The sequence below is a fragment of the Esox lucius genome, chromosome 1 (assembly GCF_011004845.1).
Source record: "Esox lucius isolate fEsoLuc1 chromosome 1, fEsoLuc1.pri, whole genome shotgun sequence".
NCBI lineage: Eukaryota > Metazoa > Chordata > Actinopteri > Esociformes > Esocidae > Esox > Esox lucius.
The window spans coordinates 27,486,535-27,504,807 of NC_047569.1; the positions used below are offsets into that span (position 1 = coordinate 27,486,535).

The following is an 18,273-nucleotide window of genomic DNA, read 5'->3' on the forward strand; positions in this document are numbered from 1 at the left end:
GGTTTCCACTCCCTCTCCAGAAGACAGGTCTGGTGGTGGGGGACAGGGCCGAGGTGGGTGTTGAGAGGGCTGGAGAGCGTGGAAAACAGCCACGTCTCACAGGCCAACGAGGGCAGCTTGAGACTATAACAATATTCAGAGGCAGACTCAGTAGAACCGGTCTTAGAAATGGGATCATACTCAGACAACCTAACCTACTTTGTGACGTACTCATCAGCACAACCTTACCTTTTATCATCTGTGGACATATAAAACATTTGACCAGGAACAGCCAGTCTATTATGGAATAGGCCAACTGCTTACCCTACTGGTGAAAAGAATGGTCATCACTCTAAAATTGCTTGACCTTGTGATGAAGATTACCTGGCCATTAACCTAACCCAGAGGCTGCAAAGAAAAGGATACTTAAAGGATAATATGTTCTTACATATCAGGTTGGATTGGGGAGGCTGCATTCAAGGACTATACTACTAATCCTGTTGACAAATCATTAGCTGAAAGAAACCAATCAACAACATAGATGCCAGAATAAACAGCAAAGTAGGTAGATATCCACAACTAAGAGGAGTGTTAATGCACAGTGCTAAACGTCTCTGCTATTTCTGGCCCGTGGCTGTCAGGCTGTAACAGAGCAGAGCAACCCTGTGCATCTGAGGCATGTGTTACTGACAGAGGTCCACAAGGCACTGACCACAAGTAGGGACCACAAGTAGGGACCACAAGTAGGGACCACAAGTAATGTGCAGCCAAGGGTTTTCTCTGGTCCTTCAGAGTCCATCCTCCCTCCCTTGCCCGACATACTAACCTTTACCTAAACGTTAACCAGTACCACGCAATCCAGGGCCGATACATTCAGCAGACCGAACAGACCAACTTCACATGCCTGGAAAGTATGCTCAAGGCTCCCAAAACACGGATGTCAAACACTGTGATTCTATTACCCCAGGGCACATTTGTTGTGTTTTGAAATGTTTCTCAGACAAGCAGAAGCGCCACATTTTCCTGACTATCTGATACAGACCTGGACTAGAAGTCACAGAGTTAGACATCTGATATATTACACGGACATACTGCAAGTCAGTCAGCAGACACTCCTGTGCAGAGACATTTACAGCATGTACATTTTCATCCTTTTTTTGTACCCGGTCAGAATATCTGCATTCCGAAAGACTTCAATGACTGTGACTAATGTAGCATGACTAGAGAGGGTCCAACGCTGTCCATTAAGGACATCAGATATCAAGGCTGCATTCCTTCCATGCAGGCAGTCACCACCAACAGGAAGCGCCCCCACCCACACACAGCACACCCCTGAGAGACAACCGTACCACTGGCCATGGACAGGGTGTGTCCTCTGGGGACAGTGTAACTGGACTAGGGTAGGGATGAGGTTCCAGGGCAGAAAAACCCCTACAAAGGCTGTGTGTGTGTGTGTTTGTGGGGGGGGGGGGGCTTGTCTGAAAGGACAGATGCATGTCATTGTCTTTCTGCTGCATTCAATTGGCTAACCCTCGGGTGAAGCTAACCAATCTCGGCCTATTTTTCCCTCTATAGAAAAGACAAGCAGAGGATACATGTGTATGAGCATGTGGGCATTCCCCAGTGTGTGTGCCTGTGTTTGGGGGGAGGGGGAGGGGGGGGTGTAAAACCTGGCCTTCCTCTCCTGTCTCTCTCATTAACACCCAGGAGCATGGTTCACTTCCCATACCTCAGCCACAGATTGTAAAGTTGGCCTTTCTAATGGGGAACGGGTCATAAAACCTGTTCCTTAGTGGGTTACAGAGACAGCCTTAGTCTGTAAACCAGCAGTTTATCAGCTAAAATACAGTTTAAAGTGATAATCTGCTCAAGTCAAACAATAACCATACTTGGGTCTGTGGTCAAACCACAAACACGTAGACAACAGTATGGCTGTATTTGTTCCTGTTGTTGATCCCACAATACAGGACTGAATTATTTAAGGGTATTTCAAAGAGACAGTCATTTGGATCTTACGCTGGGATCAACCCAGTTCAGGGCTGGGATAAACCTTGAGGAGTGGGTTAAGGTTAATGGTCAGTGTCAGGATTGGGTTTGAATTGCCGTTATAAAACAGTGTTGTGTGACTGTAGAGCAACATTGCCGCCTGTTGGTCCCGAAACCTTTTAAAATGCAGCGCTCACCTTGAGGATCATCTCAGCGCGGGTCATCCCCTTGACAACTATCTTGGTGTAGCTGGCTGGGGCCTTACGGACCACCTGAGACCCAATAGAGGGAAGGTCCAATAAAACCGTCTTCAGGGAGTGGGTGTCCAGGAGGAGCTGAAAAAACGAAGACAAATGTTACCAGTACAACCAGTTAAACCGGCAGCGACGGCCAGCAGACAATCCATTTTAAAAGTGTCATATTGCGACAGGTATGTCATTCTATTCAGGTAGAGGCTAGTCACAATAAAGTTACCTGTTCAGCTCCGACCATGCTAATAGGCTTGCACCTGAACAGGTGGTTGATGAATTTAGGGATAAAAGAGCTGAAAGGAAAAAACAAATAAATATCAATTCACTGCAAACAATATTTAGCATTTCTGAACTGAAAATGTAATCGAACAATAAAACCAACATCTTCTGTATAATTGTGTAAATAGCAGTAACACTCAACAACATTGGTGAACAGTAAAATGGGAAGTTACTCACTTGGTGTACTTGATACAAAACTGGGTGAAGTATTTGCGTGTGGAGGCCAGGTTGTCTCTGATGATGGGCACATTCTGCTTGATGTGCATGATGACAGAGGTCACGTAAGGACTCTGGTCACCTACATGCTCCACACTCTGCCACGGCATCTGGAGCCAGCGAAACCAAGGCAGACCGTAAAACCAAGGCAGACCATGACAGCGAGACCAAGGCAGACAGCGACAGCGAGACCAAGGCAGACAGCGACAGCGAGACCAAGGCAGAGTGAGACCAAGGCAGACAGCGAGACCAAGGCAGACAGTGAAGTTACAGTATGACAGTGTAGGGAGGAAGGCAGGGTCCTACCTTGCTCATGGCAGTGAGAGCTGGGTCGCAGGCAGCATCCAGGTCCTGAACCAGCAACTGGATACTGTTGGAGATGACACTGACAAACACACAGAAACAGTTTACAGTCGTAAGCTTCACTTCCAATCAAATACTGTACATTCTGACCTGTCCCTAATGAAGGTTGGGATTTGGTGCTTACGTGCTGAAGGTGTCCATCTCCCCAGTTAGATTTATTCTCTCGACCAGGATCTTATCTACCTTCTCCTTCAGCTTCTCCTCCAACTGAAACACACACACACATAGTTTAATGTAAACCCTAGGTCCAGGAGAGGTCTGTATCCCTGGGTGTCCCTGTTAGTGGTCATGGGCAGCCTGGACCAGGAGAGGTCTGTAACCCTGGGTGTCCCTGTTAGTGGTCATGGGCAGCCTGGACCAGGAGAGGTCTGTAACCCTGGGTGTCTCTGTTAGTAGTCATGGGCAGCCTGGACCAGGAGAGGTCTGTAACCCTGGGTGTCCCTGTTAGTGGTCATGGGCAGCCTGGAACAGGAGAGGTCTGTAACCCTGGGTGTCCCTGTTAGTGGTCATGGGCAGCCTGGACCAGGACAGGTCTGTAACCCTGGGTGTCCCTGTTAGTGGTCATGGGCAGCCTGGACCAGGACAGGTCTGTAACCCTGGGTGTCCCTGTTAGTGGTCATGGGCAGCCTGGACCAGGAGAGGTCTGTAACCCTGGGTGTCTCTGTTAGTGGTCATGGGCAGCCTGGACCAGGAGAGGTCTGTAACCCTGGGTGTCCCTGTTAGTGGTCATGGGCAGCCTGGACCAGGAGAGGTCTGTAACCCTGGGTGTCCCTGTTAGTGGTCATGGGCAGCCTGGACCAGGAGAGGTCTGTAACCCTGGGTGTCTCTGTTAGTAGTCATGGGCAGCCTGGACCAGGAGAGGTCTGTAACCCTGGGTGTCCCTGTTAGTGGTCATGGGCAGCCTGGACCAGGAGAGGTCTGTAACCCTGGGTGTCCCTGTTAGTGGTCATGGGCAGCCTGGACCAGGAGAGGTCTGTAACCCTGGGTGTCTCTGTTAGTAGTCATGGGCAGCCTGGACCAGGAGAGGTCTGTAACCCTGGGTGTCCCTGTTAGTGGTCATGGGCAGCCTGGAACAGGAGAGGTCTGTAACCCTGGGTGTCCCTGTTAGTGGTCATGGGCAGCCTGGACCAGGACAGGTCTGTAACCCTGGGTGTCCCTGTTAGTGGTCATGGGCAGCCTGGACCAGGACAGGTCTGTAACCCTGGGTGTCCCTGTTAGTGGTCATGGGCAGCCTGGACCAGGACAGGTCTGTAACCCTGGGTGTCCCTGTTAGTGGTCATGGGCAGCCTGGACCAGGAGAGGTCTGTAACCCTGGGTGTCTCTGTTAGTGGTCATGGGCAGCCTGGACCAGGAGAGGTCTGTAACCCTGGGTGTCCCTGTTAGTGGTCATGGGCAGCCTGGACCAGGAGAGGTCTGTAACCCTGGGTGTCCCTGTTAGTGGTCATGGGCAGCCTGGACCAGGAGAGGTCTGTAACCCTGGGTGTCTCTGTTAGACCACTACAAAGAAAAACCCACAGGTAACCCACAGGTAATACTGGAACAAAAATGAGCTGCATGGTCGAACTGCCAGAAAGAGGCCTTTACTGTGCCAATGCCACAAAAAAGGAGTGACGAGACCAAAATAGAGCTTTATGGTCTCAACCATAAGCGCTATGTTTGGAGAGGGGTCAACAAGGCCTATAGTGAACAGAATACCATCCCCACTGTGAAGCATGGTGGTGGCTCACTGATAATTTAGGGGTGTGTAGGCTCTAAACACACGGGGAATCTTGTGAAAACTAACAGCAAAATGAATGCAGCATGTTATCAGAAAATACTGGCAGACAATTTGCATTCTTCTGCATGAAAGCTGCGCATGGGACACTCTTGGACTTTCCAGCACGCCAATGATCCTAAGCAATGACCCTAAGGCCAAGTTGACCCTCAAGTGGTTACAGCAGAAAAAGGTGAAGGTTCTGGAATGGTCTTCACAGTCTCCTGACCTTGATATCATCAAGCCACTCTGGGGAGATCTCAAATGTGCGGTTCATGCAAGACGACCAAAGACTTTGCATGACCTGGAGGCATTTTGCCAAGACGATTGGGCAGCTATACCAGCTGCAAGAATATTCGGGGCCTCATAGACAACAGTTACAAAAGACTGCACGCTGTCATTGATGCTAATGGGGACAATACACAGTAATAAGAACTAAGGTTATGCAGACTCTTGGAACAGCGCTCAGTTCATTTTATTCTTTGTTGCCATGTTTTGTTTTATGATTGTGCCATTCTGTTATGACCTACAGTTCAATGTGAATCCCATAAAAAAATATGTGTTTGGCCTGCTCACTCATGTTTTCTTTACAAATGGTACATACATTACCAATTCTCCAAGGGTATGCAAACCTTTGAGCACAACTGTACATACAACATATTTGACACCCTTTCTGAATTGTAAATGTGATTCCTTAAAGTATCCAGTGTGTATGTTCTCACCTGCTGTGTGGTGGCCAGACAGTACTCTGCAGTGCTGAGGATGCTACAAATGAGACACAGCTCCTCTACCGTGAACTTGGCAGCTTCAAACCCCTCCTTCTCCTGCAGTAGACTCTTGATGGTCAAGCCTCCACTGTTACTACTAGTCCTGAGAGAGGGGGGGGGGGGGGTCAGAGAGCGAGATCTTAATAGTCTCAACTAGATACATTTTCTCAGCTCCATGAACAAAGACCTTACAAGAGCCCCAAAGGGAGAACTCAGGAAGCCAGTGTGAACTGAAGGGAGAAACAGGTTAGAAGCCACGTAACTCATTAAGACACAGCCAGGGACATACACGCTCACACACAGAGCCAGAGGGGAAAAGTATCCATGGCAACATGGCCAAACCTCCCCACCAATTACTAAAACGCCACAGCCGAGACTTCTGTTAAAACCACAACATGGCTTCAATCCTCAAGAGGGCCTCTGTTTTAAATTCAGAAACAGAGCTCATGTGTCTAAGGACACACGTGTGTGTGTGTGTGTGTGTGCGCCTACCAACCACAGTGTATTAAAAGGGTCATAATGTGGCCAGCGAGACAAATATGTTTTTGCTCAGAGAGCATTAGGCCTCATAGCATGTCATGCAAACCCAGACAATCTAAAACACTGATGTCTAAATATCGATTATCAAACAAACCTCAGAGAATGACAGACCACTCTTCTGAGTAAAGTAATATAACTTCGGTACATTCATCAAAAGGGACTTTAAACAGATGACAGCATACATCATCCAGTTTGGAATTGTCTTGCTGAAATAAGCAAGGCCTTCCCTGAAAAAGACTTCGCCTAGATGGTGGCATATGTTGCTCCAAAACCTGTTCCACATTAATGGTGCCTTCACAGATGTGCAAGTCATCCATGCCATGGTCACAAAGGCACCCCCATACCATCACAGATGCCGGCTTTCAAACTGTACGCTGATAAGATAAATGGTCCCTCTACTCTTTAGTCCGGAGGACGCGGCGTCCATGATTCCCAAAAATAATTTCACATTTTCATTCGCCAGACCACTGGACAGTTTTCCACTCTGCCTCAGTCCATCTTAAATGAGCTCGGGCCCAGAGAAGGGGGCGACGTTTCTGGATCCTGTTTATATATGGTTTCTTCTTTGCATGGTAGAGTGTTAACTTGCGTTTGTGGATGCAGCCACATACTGTGTTCACAGACAATGGTTTTGGGAAGTGTTCCTGAGCCCATGCAGTGATTTCCACTACAGAATCATGTCTGTTTTGAATGCAGTGCCGCCTTAGGGCCTGAAGATCACGACCATCCAACACTGGTTTTTGGCTTGGTCCCTCACACAGAGATTTCTCTGGATTATCTGAATGTTATAATGATATTATGTACCGCAGATAAGATCCCCAAACTCACAGCAATTTCATTATTCTTGGGAAACATTACTCTTAAATTGTTGCACTATTTGCCTGCAGTCTTTCACAGAGTGGTGAACCCCTCCCCATCCTCACTTCTGACCGGAATGATATTTTAATACCCAATCATGTTACTGATCTGTTGCCAATTGACCTAATTAGTTGTGTGATATTCCATCAGGTTTAGTTTTTTAGCATTACACAACGCTTCCAATCTTTTGCTGCCCCTATCCCAACTTTTTTGAAACTTGTTTCTAGCAACAAATCCATAGTGGGCATATATTTTTCATCGAAACAATAAAATGTCTCAGTTTCAACATTTGATGTGTTGTCTTAGTACTATTTTCTATTGAATACAGGGTTTAAATTATTTAAAAATCATTGCATTCTGTTTTTATTTACATTTTACGCAGCGTTCCAACTTCTATGGAAATGGGGTGGTGTATGTAATCTGGAGTTGTCGCTTATAGCTACGCTGTGGACATTTTGGAAACAACTCTGAAACTGACTTCTGTTTTCCTGAATTAAAGTCTCTGGCAACAACGAATGCCCCTCTGGCCTTCATGCCAGCCAGCGTTGGTTTGTGGTGGGATATAGGCGACAAATACGCCTCGGTAAATGTCTGTAACTTACTATATGTTATTCTAACTTAGCCAAGGAAAAATCTGACACATTTCCTTCAAATTAAAGATCACCCAGCAGTTGTGGTTGAACAAAGATGAAAACCCCTTCTCTTTGCCAGCCGCCCAGTCGTGGAGCAGAGGAAAACCCTGATGGCCTTGCTAAGTAGTGGGCAGGAGTGTCTTTGACATAGCTCATCTAGTTACAAAAGGGGCACTTCTTTGTGTCAAGATACCGCCTCACTTGTACCGCTGTTTCCTCTTTGCTGCCGAGGGATAAGTGCCCGTCCGGAAGTAAGCAAAACGTCCTGAGCCATCAGAGTAGAAAGTGCCATGCAAATAGAGGTGTGTAAACACTTTGGATCTCCACAGGCAGTTTTTTGGTCAATAGAAACTATTGCATAGATATCTGGTACAAAAAGCATTAACACACAATATCAGCACCATAAGATGGCTACTCTCCATTGCAGTGCTGTGTTCACTCATTAGGGTGGGCTGTAGTCACTGTGTTCACTCATTAGGGTGGGCTGTAGTCACTGTGTTCACTCATTAGGGTGGGCTGTAGTCACTGTGTTCACTCATTAGGGTGGGCTGTAGTCACTGTGTTCACTCATTAGGGTGGGCTGTAGTCACTGTGTTCACTCATTAGGGTGGGCTGTAGTCACTGTGTTCACTCATTAGGGTGGGCTGTAGTCACTGTGTTCACTCATTAGGGTGGGCTGTAGTCACTGTGTTCACTCATTAGGGTGGGCTGTAGTCACTGTGTTCACTCATTAGGGTGGGCTGTAGTCACTGTGTTCACTCATTAGGGTGGGCTGTAGTCACTGTGTTCACTCATTAGGGTGGGCTGTAGTCACTTACTTGGGCAGGTTTCCAGATAGGATCTTCCAGGCATACTCCCTAAGGTACTTCTGGAAGATGGTGGTCAGAGCGATCATGGGTTCCCCTGTGCTGAGCTGAGAGCATTGCACCATGCATTTCTTATAGTAGACAAACAGGTCTGCACAGCTAGGCAACACCGCTCCTCCATCCTCAGTGCCTGCTTTTGGGGGGCCTTGTGCCCGGAAATCTGACACAAAACGGTCAATCATCTCCCCCAGGTTCCTGGGAATCAAAACACACACAGTTCAGTGAAGATAAAATGTAAGAAAGACAAACCCAAAGACTAGGAGATCCTTCTACTGTGGCTGCCTTTACTGTCTTTTGATTTCAATCTCCACATGGCAGCTTAGGCACGTGAGAAAAATATATTGCAATATTCTCTCACAATATGGCACATTCAGAGCGTATTTTCAGCACATCTTTCCATTACTGGTGTCTTATGCCTCTCTTTTACTGCAGCACATATGACGAGCAACTTGTTTGTCACTGTGAATCACAAAATTGCAGTATTGAAAGAATGGCAATACATAATAAATAACGAAGAAAACAATTCAATGTTGTATCTTTAGGTACCTTTACATTTTTACCCCTGCATCTTTACTGTTATATGAGGATGAACAACTCCGCTCTGTATGAACAATCAAGTCTCTATTTGCTGTCCTATTAAACAGAGGACAAGCTGCTTTAGAAAAGCCTGATATACAATGGTCTGGTCAGGTCTGCTGTGAAAGGTAGACAGCCAGATCATGTAAGTCCCAGTAGGAATGACAATAAGAAAACATCCCAGGGAAAACACAGACTAGCCTGAACACTGTGCCTTGTTTCTGGATTCTATGTCTGAGTAAAGGAGGAAGAGGAAAGGTTAGTGAAGTAGAAAGACAAAGGCAAGACAGAGTGAGAAAAAAAACGGGTAGAGAGAGAAACAAGATAAAGGAAACAGAAAGGGAGTTAGAAAAGAACGAAGAAAGAAAGAGGGAGGAAGAGAAGAGGAATCTGCTGCAGCAGCACTTTTCAAACCCTCCTTCTCAGCTTCTGTGGTTATGCATCTAATAGGAACCATTTCTGCCTCAGAGGAGAGACACAGACAGGGAAACAACAGGAGTGGAGTAACAGGAGAGAACACAACAGAGAGAGAGCTGGGTGGCTGTTGAGGGACAAACAGGGCATATAAAATAGATCTGCGCCCGATCTCCAGGACAGTGTAGGGTATGATGAAACACACACACACACCAACTACTCACTTGTCCTGAGACTCTATGTAAACATAAAGGTGAGGCTCGAAGCACTTGGAAACAATTCCATGGAAGGGGTTGTCAGGAGCCTTGGGTTTTTTGGCCTGGGGAAAGTGAAAGGGCCCATCAGTCGACAACAAATGTAGTTACTTCAATGGTTTGCCGTATGCAGAGTATTTTTACCACAATCATCTCAAACACGTCTTACCCTATCCAGATCATCCTCCTTCTCTGACCCATCTTCTCCAGCCTCGTCCTCCAAGAAAGGATTGGTGGAGTCCAGTGATGACACTGACTTTTTCAACTGGAGACAAAAGTCAGCAATGATGGCCCTAGATCTAATACACTTGAAATGTTCACTTCTTAAAGTCTACAGTCATGTGATGAACAGGAGAGTACAATGTGACCTGGAAAACCCAGCCAAGTATGCAAAGCTGACATCCTCAGATGATGGACTACCTGTAGTGTTGTGTGTGTGTGTGTGTGTGTGAGTGAATGAGGGAGGGGCTGGCAGCGTCTCACCCCAGGCCCGTCTGTGAGGGTGCACCCAGAGAAGCGCTTGGCAAGCAGCCCCTCAAAGTTGGTGGTCCTCTGAATGGCAAACAGAAGCAACTTGACCTCAATCTCTTTGGCCCGCGTCCGCATCACTTTGGCCAGCTCTGTCCTGGACAGACACACATTCATAGGCTGATTCAACACACTGGTGACTGACGAGGCTTTCAAGACTGGGACAAAATAGGCTGACATTTCACGTACATGTATCACATACGACAGATTTTGTATATCAAATCTGAAATGGCGTGACCCCAGCATCTAAGTCGCTGCCTTCGCTGCACATGTACTGTAGAAACATGGGTAAGAAATTCCTCCCACTGCTTTTTTGTGTGTTCGGCAGGGTGCCAAATGTATTTAGAGCCAAGAGGGCCACCACGAGCCCAAGGCTGCACACCACTTGGCTTTTATCTCTTCTGTCGAGGGTTGTCCTGAGGCAGAAACATTTGCATATTCAGCTGAATCTTTAACATGAACTGTTGGTTTGGGTTTTGTCCTGTATGACACTGGTAATTATCTCCGGGTCATGACAGATGACAGGTTTGTCAACTCGTGTGGATGATTAAATTATCTTTCTGCTGAATTAGACACTTTACTACAATGTAGGTTTTAATGATCGGACACATGTTAAACAATTTTTTGCTTTCCAAAATGGATCACATGATGAATTAATGTGGTTAAATGAGAGCGTAGAAATGGGCAGTAAATTTACAAAAATATAACATCAATTACTCACTCACAGAAACAGACACTTCGGTCATCAACACATTACTTTTGAACATTAATTATTGTTTGATAGCAGGTCAGTGATCGTGTAGGCTAACACAGTCAAAATAGCAGTTTACTGAACAGTGTTGGGATGACACACAGAATACACACGACTGATAGAATGAACAGTGTTGGGATGACACACAGAATACACGACTGATAGAATGGGTTAAAAATGGCACAGTTTCTAGCTGGATACAGTGGGTTGTGAGTGTGTCAGTACCTGGTAATGTGACAGAATTCGACAGCAATGCGTTCAGTCATGCACCACTCTTCAGGGAACATGCGACCGTACTTTTCCTCATAGTCCACAAGCTGCCGTTTGATCCAGGCATAGCGCCTGTCAATTTTATCCAGCCAGGCCACCTGAGGTAAGTGGAGAAACATACTTTCAGAAAGAAAACACTTGGTTCAGCCATCATATGTACTGGAATCATTTCCACCTTACTTTAATCCTTAGCAGTTAAGTACAATAAACTGAAACTCACATCCTGGTTCTCCTGGAAGAGCACCATGTACTCAGATAGGTGCTGTCTGATGAATTTCTTAATGATCTCCTGCTTGATGCGTGGGTCCAAGATGTTGGCTACAAGACAGGCATCCCTCAGAACGTTACTTGGTCCCCCTGTTCTCTGGGGATGCAGATTACAAACACAGGTTAACAGATATACAATAGAAAAACACCTGACATACAATTAAAACATTGACTACAATGTTATTAAACCATGTGGATGAATTATTAAATCGATCATGCTATTTGTACATGATATGGAATTGACAAACTTTGTCATAACTGCTGCCCTTTTGAAATATTTACATCCAGTCAATTTTGACTTGAGATGATTTTAAAATATTCTTTATAATAGATATGTTAAAAACATTATGACATGCATCTGATCAGTTACAAATGCATAAGTCCTTTGAAAATTTGCAATTTTTCATAATTATTGCAGAAATGTTGTTGTAACAAAAAAGAAACCACTGAACACTATGTTAGTATCTGGAACAATGTTATGTATATTGGTTTTTCATTAAGCTAAATCATTAATGGGCCCATAACCAACATAGGTTTCTGTGCTCATAACCAACATAGAGATTAGTAGAGATTATATCACTGATAACCAACATAGGTTCCATAAGATCAGGTACATCTTTGTAAAGTTGTATAAACACCCAGGCTTACAACTGAAAATGCAGAGCTAACAGAGCAAACAGGCAAAGGTTAAGTAAATTGGGAAAAGGCAGAGTAGCAAAGTCATGTTGAATTTGCAGGGAGCGAGGGTATCATTTTATCTGGTGGTGTGGTGTTCAAGACATAGAGGACCATAAGGGCTTAACAACACCAATATTACTTGAGCAGTTACAAAAACTGCATTGTCATCTCCCACGATAAGGTTTAAGTCTCTTTACCCATGACCCAAAAACTAAGACAGACAGAAAGCTGCTTTAACGTATTCAGTTTGTCATTACTGCAGTGAAAAAGGCCACATGGTTTCTCAATGTCATCAGTTAAAGCAGAAACATTAGGAAAATAAATCTGTGGTAGCCATCCAGCCAATTAAGTCTCTGGTTTAGGCTGCTTTATCTCGGATTTAAATCTAATTTGTATTAACATTTCTCTTTCATTGTTTGAGGGGTTTGTGTATCTGTGGTCATGCTGATAAAAAAAATGCTAAGTAGATACCGCAAGACAGTGGATCTTAGTCTGAAACTCCAGCAACTCGTTACAGTGTTCATTCACGGCATGGAGATCGGTTACATGGAAGTAGTTCTTTTGTATAATCTGGAATGAGCCTGATCTGGTTAGGCTCCTGTGGTCACTGGCGTCAGGCCTGGCCTACCAGTGGAGAGAGTTCTGTTCATTTAAGCTAATGATCTGTCTGGTGGGAGGGTGGTGCCAAATGCTGTCATTTGTAAAGGTGCCCAGAGTAGAGGAACCTGATTAGTTATCAGATATAGTAAATACATTTCCCTGGTGTACGCTTTGCAGAAATTTGCAGAAGGCAAATTGAGGGTTAGGGAGTATGATTCCTCCATTTGTTATCTGTCAGAGACATTAATGGGTGGAGCTGATTTTGATAAACCCCTCTTTTCCAGAGAGTCTAGGTTCTTTCAAAATTACAAAGTTCATACATTTGACACTTCAATGTCATTCTGAACTGAAGAGAGGCCACCTCCCCTTTATTTGCTGTGGCCATAGGAATCCAGAGGCGGAGTTTCAATATATTTGTGTGGGTTTCAGACAAATATGATGTTCTGACGAGAAAATGGCAATCACAAGCAACTTCTGGGATAGACAACTGGCTCAGTGCATCCCAACCTGCTGTTCAAGTTACACTATTTGGGTAGCGAAGGTAGATAAATCTCAGCACTTTTATTTCCAATTTATAGAAGCCTGATGCCATTGTAGAGCCATGGTTATGCTCGTGGCACAGGAATGTGGTATTAAAAAAGGTAAACATATGTATAAACATTTTGGTTTCTGCATTAAGTATACAGCTACATTTTATATGGGAGAAAGCAGTGCAGTAGTGTAACTATGTGTTTAAGGTAATCATGTCCGAAATGGGATTTGTATTTGGTTTGTTGTGATCAAAGTTAAAAAATATATTTGTGTGAAGGCAGAAGGTGTTACAAGCTTATTTGATAGTGGTGTCTCCTAGACTAGGGGAGGGCAAACTTTTATTATACAGTAGGTCCATTATAATGTCCAAATAATTTAAATTCAGACTCAGATGTATAAGAATGGACTGGCGAGTTTTGTTTTACTTCCCCTCAAAACTATTTTGTTCCGGATTAGGCCTAGTGGCCCGGATTAGGCCTTGGCCTTCGTTGGCCCACCCCTGCCTTAGATGGTCGTTGGTTCATTCCTCATGTTTGATTTAATACATAACGGTGAAATTCAGAGTGCTCCTTCTCCTTTCCTCTGCCATTTTTGATGGGACATGGTCAACACCACAGCAGGAGGACCAGAACACACTAGATGTCCTCAGTACGGTTGTCCACCACGGCTTCGTTGTAGGCCCTCTCACATACACTGACAACTAAGGAATAAAGCAGACGCTCCTACGTGATTTTTAGTACCTATAGTACAGTATAGTATAGTGGCTACTCAACCTCCAGCAGCATCTGGTCCAACCAAACCTACTTAGCTTCAAAGCCAACTACAAGTGGGAATCAGGGTGGTATGCTGCTGGAATATAAATAAAGTCCCTCAGCTGTCATACTGAGGTTACTGTGGAAGGCATTCCATGAGGGTGGGGCTAGATTAGTCTGCTAAAATATTAAAATGTAAAACAAATGTTCAATAAAGTCAATTTCATAACACAAGGCAATTATAGTGCAAAACAGTTCCACCTTTGATCCCTGAGCAGGGAAGGTCTCTTCAAAGTCTGCCAGGATCTGAGTCCCTAGTTCGCTTTGAGCAGCTTTCACCCTGTGGACGACAAACAGCAACATCAAGAAACGTGCCATCATGAGAGATGTGGCCAATACTGCCAGCGTAGATCATTTCTGTTTTATAGTATACAAGGGCCATTTTGTGCTGCAGTAACAGACAGCGATTCTGTTGGCTTGGTAGATTTGCTCTAGGTGGTTCAAGAAAACCCTTACGCATTTTCAAAAAGTGTCACAGATTTTCGATTGGATTGATAACAGGACGTTGACTGGGCCACTTATTGGATATTCACCTTTTTGGCCTTGAGACATTGCAATGTTGCTTCGGCATCATTGTCCAGCTAAAAGGGACATTTCTTCCCACGTTTTTGTTTTTTGGGGGACTGAAGCAGTTTCCCTTCCATGCATTTTGTGTCATCCGTTCTTCTTTCAGAATAGATGACAAGCATCCATACAACATCATGCCACCACAATACCTCCTTATAGGCATGGTGTATCTTAAGGCATGGGCAGTTTTAGTTTTGTCTTTATGCCATACATCATGCTTTAACTTTTGTCCAAAAAGCTCTATCTTGGTCTCATCGGACTACAAAACCTTTTTCCCCACATCTCAGCTGGGTCACTTTGCTTTCAGATGGTACTTTTTAAGTAACATCTTTTTTCTTGCCACCCTCCAATAGAGGCCAGTTCTATTCAATTCTCTTGATACAGCTGATCAGTTCATCATTACTCCACTAGCAGCCACAGAACTCTACAGCTCCTTAAAAGTGATTGTTGGCCTCCCTGTGGCTTTTCTCAGAAGTTCTTTCATTCACAGCCTGACCATTGGTCCTTAAACAGTGGGGTTTTGATCCAGAAACATGGTGTCAGCAGCATAAATGGTTCACACATGGAGGCCAATGGTAAGGTAATTGTCCAAGTTTGGGCAATTTCTTTCATCTGTGTAAACTGGATTCTTCCACGGCTCAGGGTAGAAATGCAAGAAACAATTCAGTTTTTCCCCCAAAATATTTACCAACATAAAACCAATGTCACCACACAATCATTAATTGAGTGTCAGTGTTTTAAATAGTTTTGCAAGACACTGTATATACGTGTGTGTGTGTCTGTGTATATCCATTTCATCTGAAACTTCAGTTCTGTTTGTCCGCATTTACCTATTTCAGAACAACAAAACACTGGTGGTCCGTGTGTGTGTGGTTGGCAAGATGGACACAGACACACTAACAAACGTCTGGATAGACATGAATGCGTTTAGAACAAAAACAAAACACATTAAAATACATCATGTTTCCATGACTAACATTTTCAATTTCATTCAAAATCTTTTTCTCCTGAACCGCTAAACCCAAATTGTACCTAATTGTTATGCCTCAACCTAAACCTAGCTCCAAACCTAATCCATAAGCCTACCAAAGCATCTTGAACTATCAGGACAAAAAGTCCTAACATTTCAGCATGTTATGTCAGGACAGAAATTCTGGCCCGGAAAAGGCTCGGACACCCATAAACACCTGTTGTTTTGAAGCCAAACAAAGAAGATATCATAGCTTGCTCCCCTGGTAAGAGGAACTCTGTATTGTCGGGTCTGACTACTTCTGAACACACCCACACAACTATTCCAGAGGACGGAAATGATAGGAGTGGACAAAGGCCTACTTTTCCAAACGCACAAACATGTGAACAAGCAAACCTGCGCACACACAAACACACCCCCCCCCACACACACACACACCCCCACACACACACACACACACCCCCACACACAGAGAAAAACACAGCCCCAGTGCTCTATGGGAAAAATGCTTTCATGGAGAGGCTCGATTCAGTGCATTTCCTTCCTGTGTGTGTTTCAGCAGCCTGTTCCATCCTTGTTAAATATAAACAGGATCTGATACTGATGTACACAACAGATTATCTCAGATCTCTACAGACCTGGCTACATCCTCTACATGTTGGGAGCACACCAACAAAATATACTCCAGGCAAACAACAATCGAGTAAAGAATACAAAAATAAAATTTTAACACTAGTCAGATATTAGGCATACACTCCTGGTTTGTTTGTGAGTCAGAGCCCTTATTTACGTTAGGGCGTGCATTTTACATGCTTGAGCATGGAAATGGTGCGTGTGTGTGTTAATAGTTACCGTTCAGAGAGCTGCCTGATCTGGGGGATGCCCATGTATTTGTGGAAGTGTTCCAGCACATTGACCACCCCCTGTAGCAGGTTCGCCACCTCTCCATATTGCCTCTTCCTCGTCATTGCCCTGACAAGAACAAATACACATCACTGACGACTGTGTGGGCACTGCACTTGATATTAAAACAACTGTACATGAGAGGGTCTGGTAAACAACTTTCTTTTTGCTGTGCTGACCTTACTTAGATTTCCTACCAACAACAGCATCACGGCCAAGCTGAAAGTCGTTTACCACAACCTGGAGTGTACAGTTACTATTTACAACAAGTTACACATTATTAGAAGTATGAGCGCCACTTTCATCAAAATCATTTCTTTAAATGTCATCCTATTCTCATCCTATTCTATCCATCCACAAGTATACAGTCTGACAACTGGCAGGTTGTTCATTCAAAAAGCAAGCGGCCTCGTTCTGCATCATACCTGCTGTAAACTGACGCTGTTTTAGAACGGCTTAAAAACACAGGGCTTGTTTGCACAAACCAGTTAATATTTCAATAATATGTTAATTTGACAAAATATCAATTGTAGGTTCAGCTCCATTTCATTTGTAGAGTATTCTGTTTGAACTCCTCATTTCCTGCACTTAGCCCTCCGCTCCACAGGGGGCAATATGAGTACCCACTCTAGAGAGTCCACGCCCCCAGCCAGCATATGTAGATGGTTTAGGGTGGTGATTGAGGTGGTCAGGTGACGCTTGGCATGATCCAGCTGTTTGATGTCCCGAGTTATCTCCTTAACCTGGGGGAGGGGGTGAGAGGGGAAAAAACTGTTGGGTGAAGAGAGAGACAAGGCCAGTAGCAAAAAAAGCTAGGTGGAGAAAGGATTGGAAAGCACTTTTGAGGGGAGACATAATTGGCGTTGAGGGAAGGGTTCTTGCCTACAGTTCTCCTTTTCACCGTTTCATCATAGTGGCCTCCCTGTGACAAACATACACAGATTTTCAAGGGAGGTACATGACCTCCTCCAGGATACAGTATCTCTACAGGTCAGAGGTCCCACAGGGTACATTATCTCTACAGGTCAGAGGTCCCACAGGGTACAGTATCTCCACAGGTCAGAGGTCCCACAGGGTACAGTATCTCTACAAATCAGAGGTTCGGCAGGGTAAAGTCACCTTGTTGGTTAACTCACCATTTGCTCGGATTTCTCAGCCTTATCTTTGATGTCTTTGATTTTGCCAAACAGCTGGCCGATGGCTACCTGGGCCTCTTCCAGTGCCTGGAAGGAAAAGAAAATGCATTAAATTCTTCCTCACCTACATTATGTTGATGGACATTCAGTGAATTATGATGCGATGTGATTCTACGCTCCTGAATAGTCTTCGTCTCCTCATTGTTTTCTGACCCCAGATAATCAGAAAAATGTGATTTACCACTTGGTTCATGAAAAAAGATGATTCCTAAAGACGTTGAGTCACATGGTCATGGATAGCTAAACAAAGCAAGCAGAGAGGCATTTAATAGATGTTTGACTGAACATCACAATGGGCAAAATGGGAGACACAAGCAAATTGGAGAGCGGTAAGATAATTGGCACCAGACATGCTGGATTAATAACAGAGGAACAGACATCCTCAAGGGCTTCACATAACTGGATTTACAGATAAAAGTACAAAAAACGAATAACATCCAGTCTTCGACATTCCGGTGGATAAAAA

At 44.6% G+C, this 18,273-nt stretch overlaps 1 protein-coding gene across 1 annotated transcript in view; it reads right to left on the reverse strand.

Moving 5' to 3' along the window:
- vps53 (VPS53 subunit of GARP complex) overlaps positions 1–18,273 on the reverse strand; it is a 33,325-nt gene that overhangs the window by 2,422 nt on the left and 12,630 nt on the right. Inside the window, exons 5-20 of the mRNA XM_010865217.3 lie at positions 17,748–17,834; positions 17,239–17,354; positions 16,561–16,680; positions 14,373–14,451; positions 11,504–11,647; positions 11,239–11,381; positions 10,218–10,359; positions 9,904–9,999; positions 9,705–9,799; positions 8,443–8,685; positions 5,550–5,697; positions 3,199–3,281; positions 3,018–3,096; positions 2,673–2,821; positions 2,440–2,509; positions 2,163–2,300 (exon numbers count right to left, since the gene is read on the reverse strand). Coding sequence (XP_010863519.1) covers positions 2,163–2,300; positions 2,440–2,509; positions 2,673–2,821; positions 3,018–3,096; positions 3,199–3,281; positions 5,550–5,697; positions 8,443–8,685; positions 9,705–9,799; positions 9,904–9,999; positions 10,218–10,359; positions 11,239–11,381; positions 11,504–11,647; positions 14,373–14,451; positions 16,561–16,680; positions 17,239–17,354; positions 17,748–17,834 — 1,932 coding nt within the window. The remainder of the gene's footprint in view (positions 1–2,162; positions 2,301–2,439; positions 2,510–2,672; positions 2,822–3,017; positions 3,097–3,198; positions 3,282–5,549; positions 5,698–8,442; positions 8,686–9,704; positions 9,800–9,903; positions 10,000–10,217; positions 10,360–11,238; positions 11,382–11,503; positions 11,648–14,372; positions 14,452–16,560; positions 16,681–17,238; positions 17,355–17,747; positions 17,835–18,273) is intronic.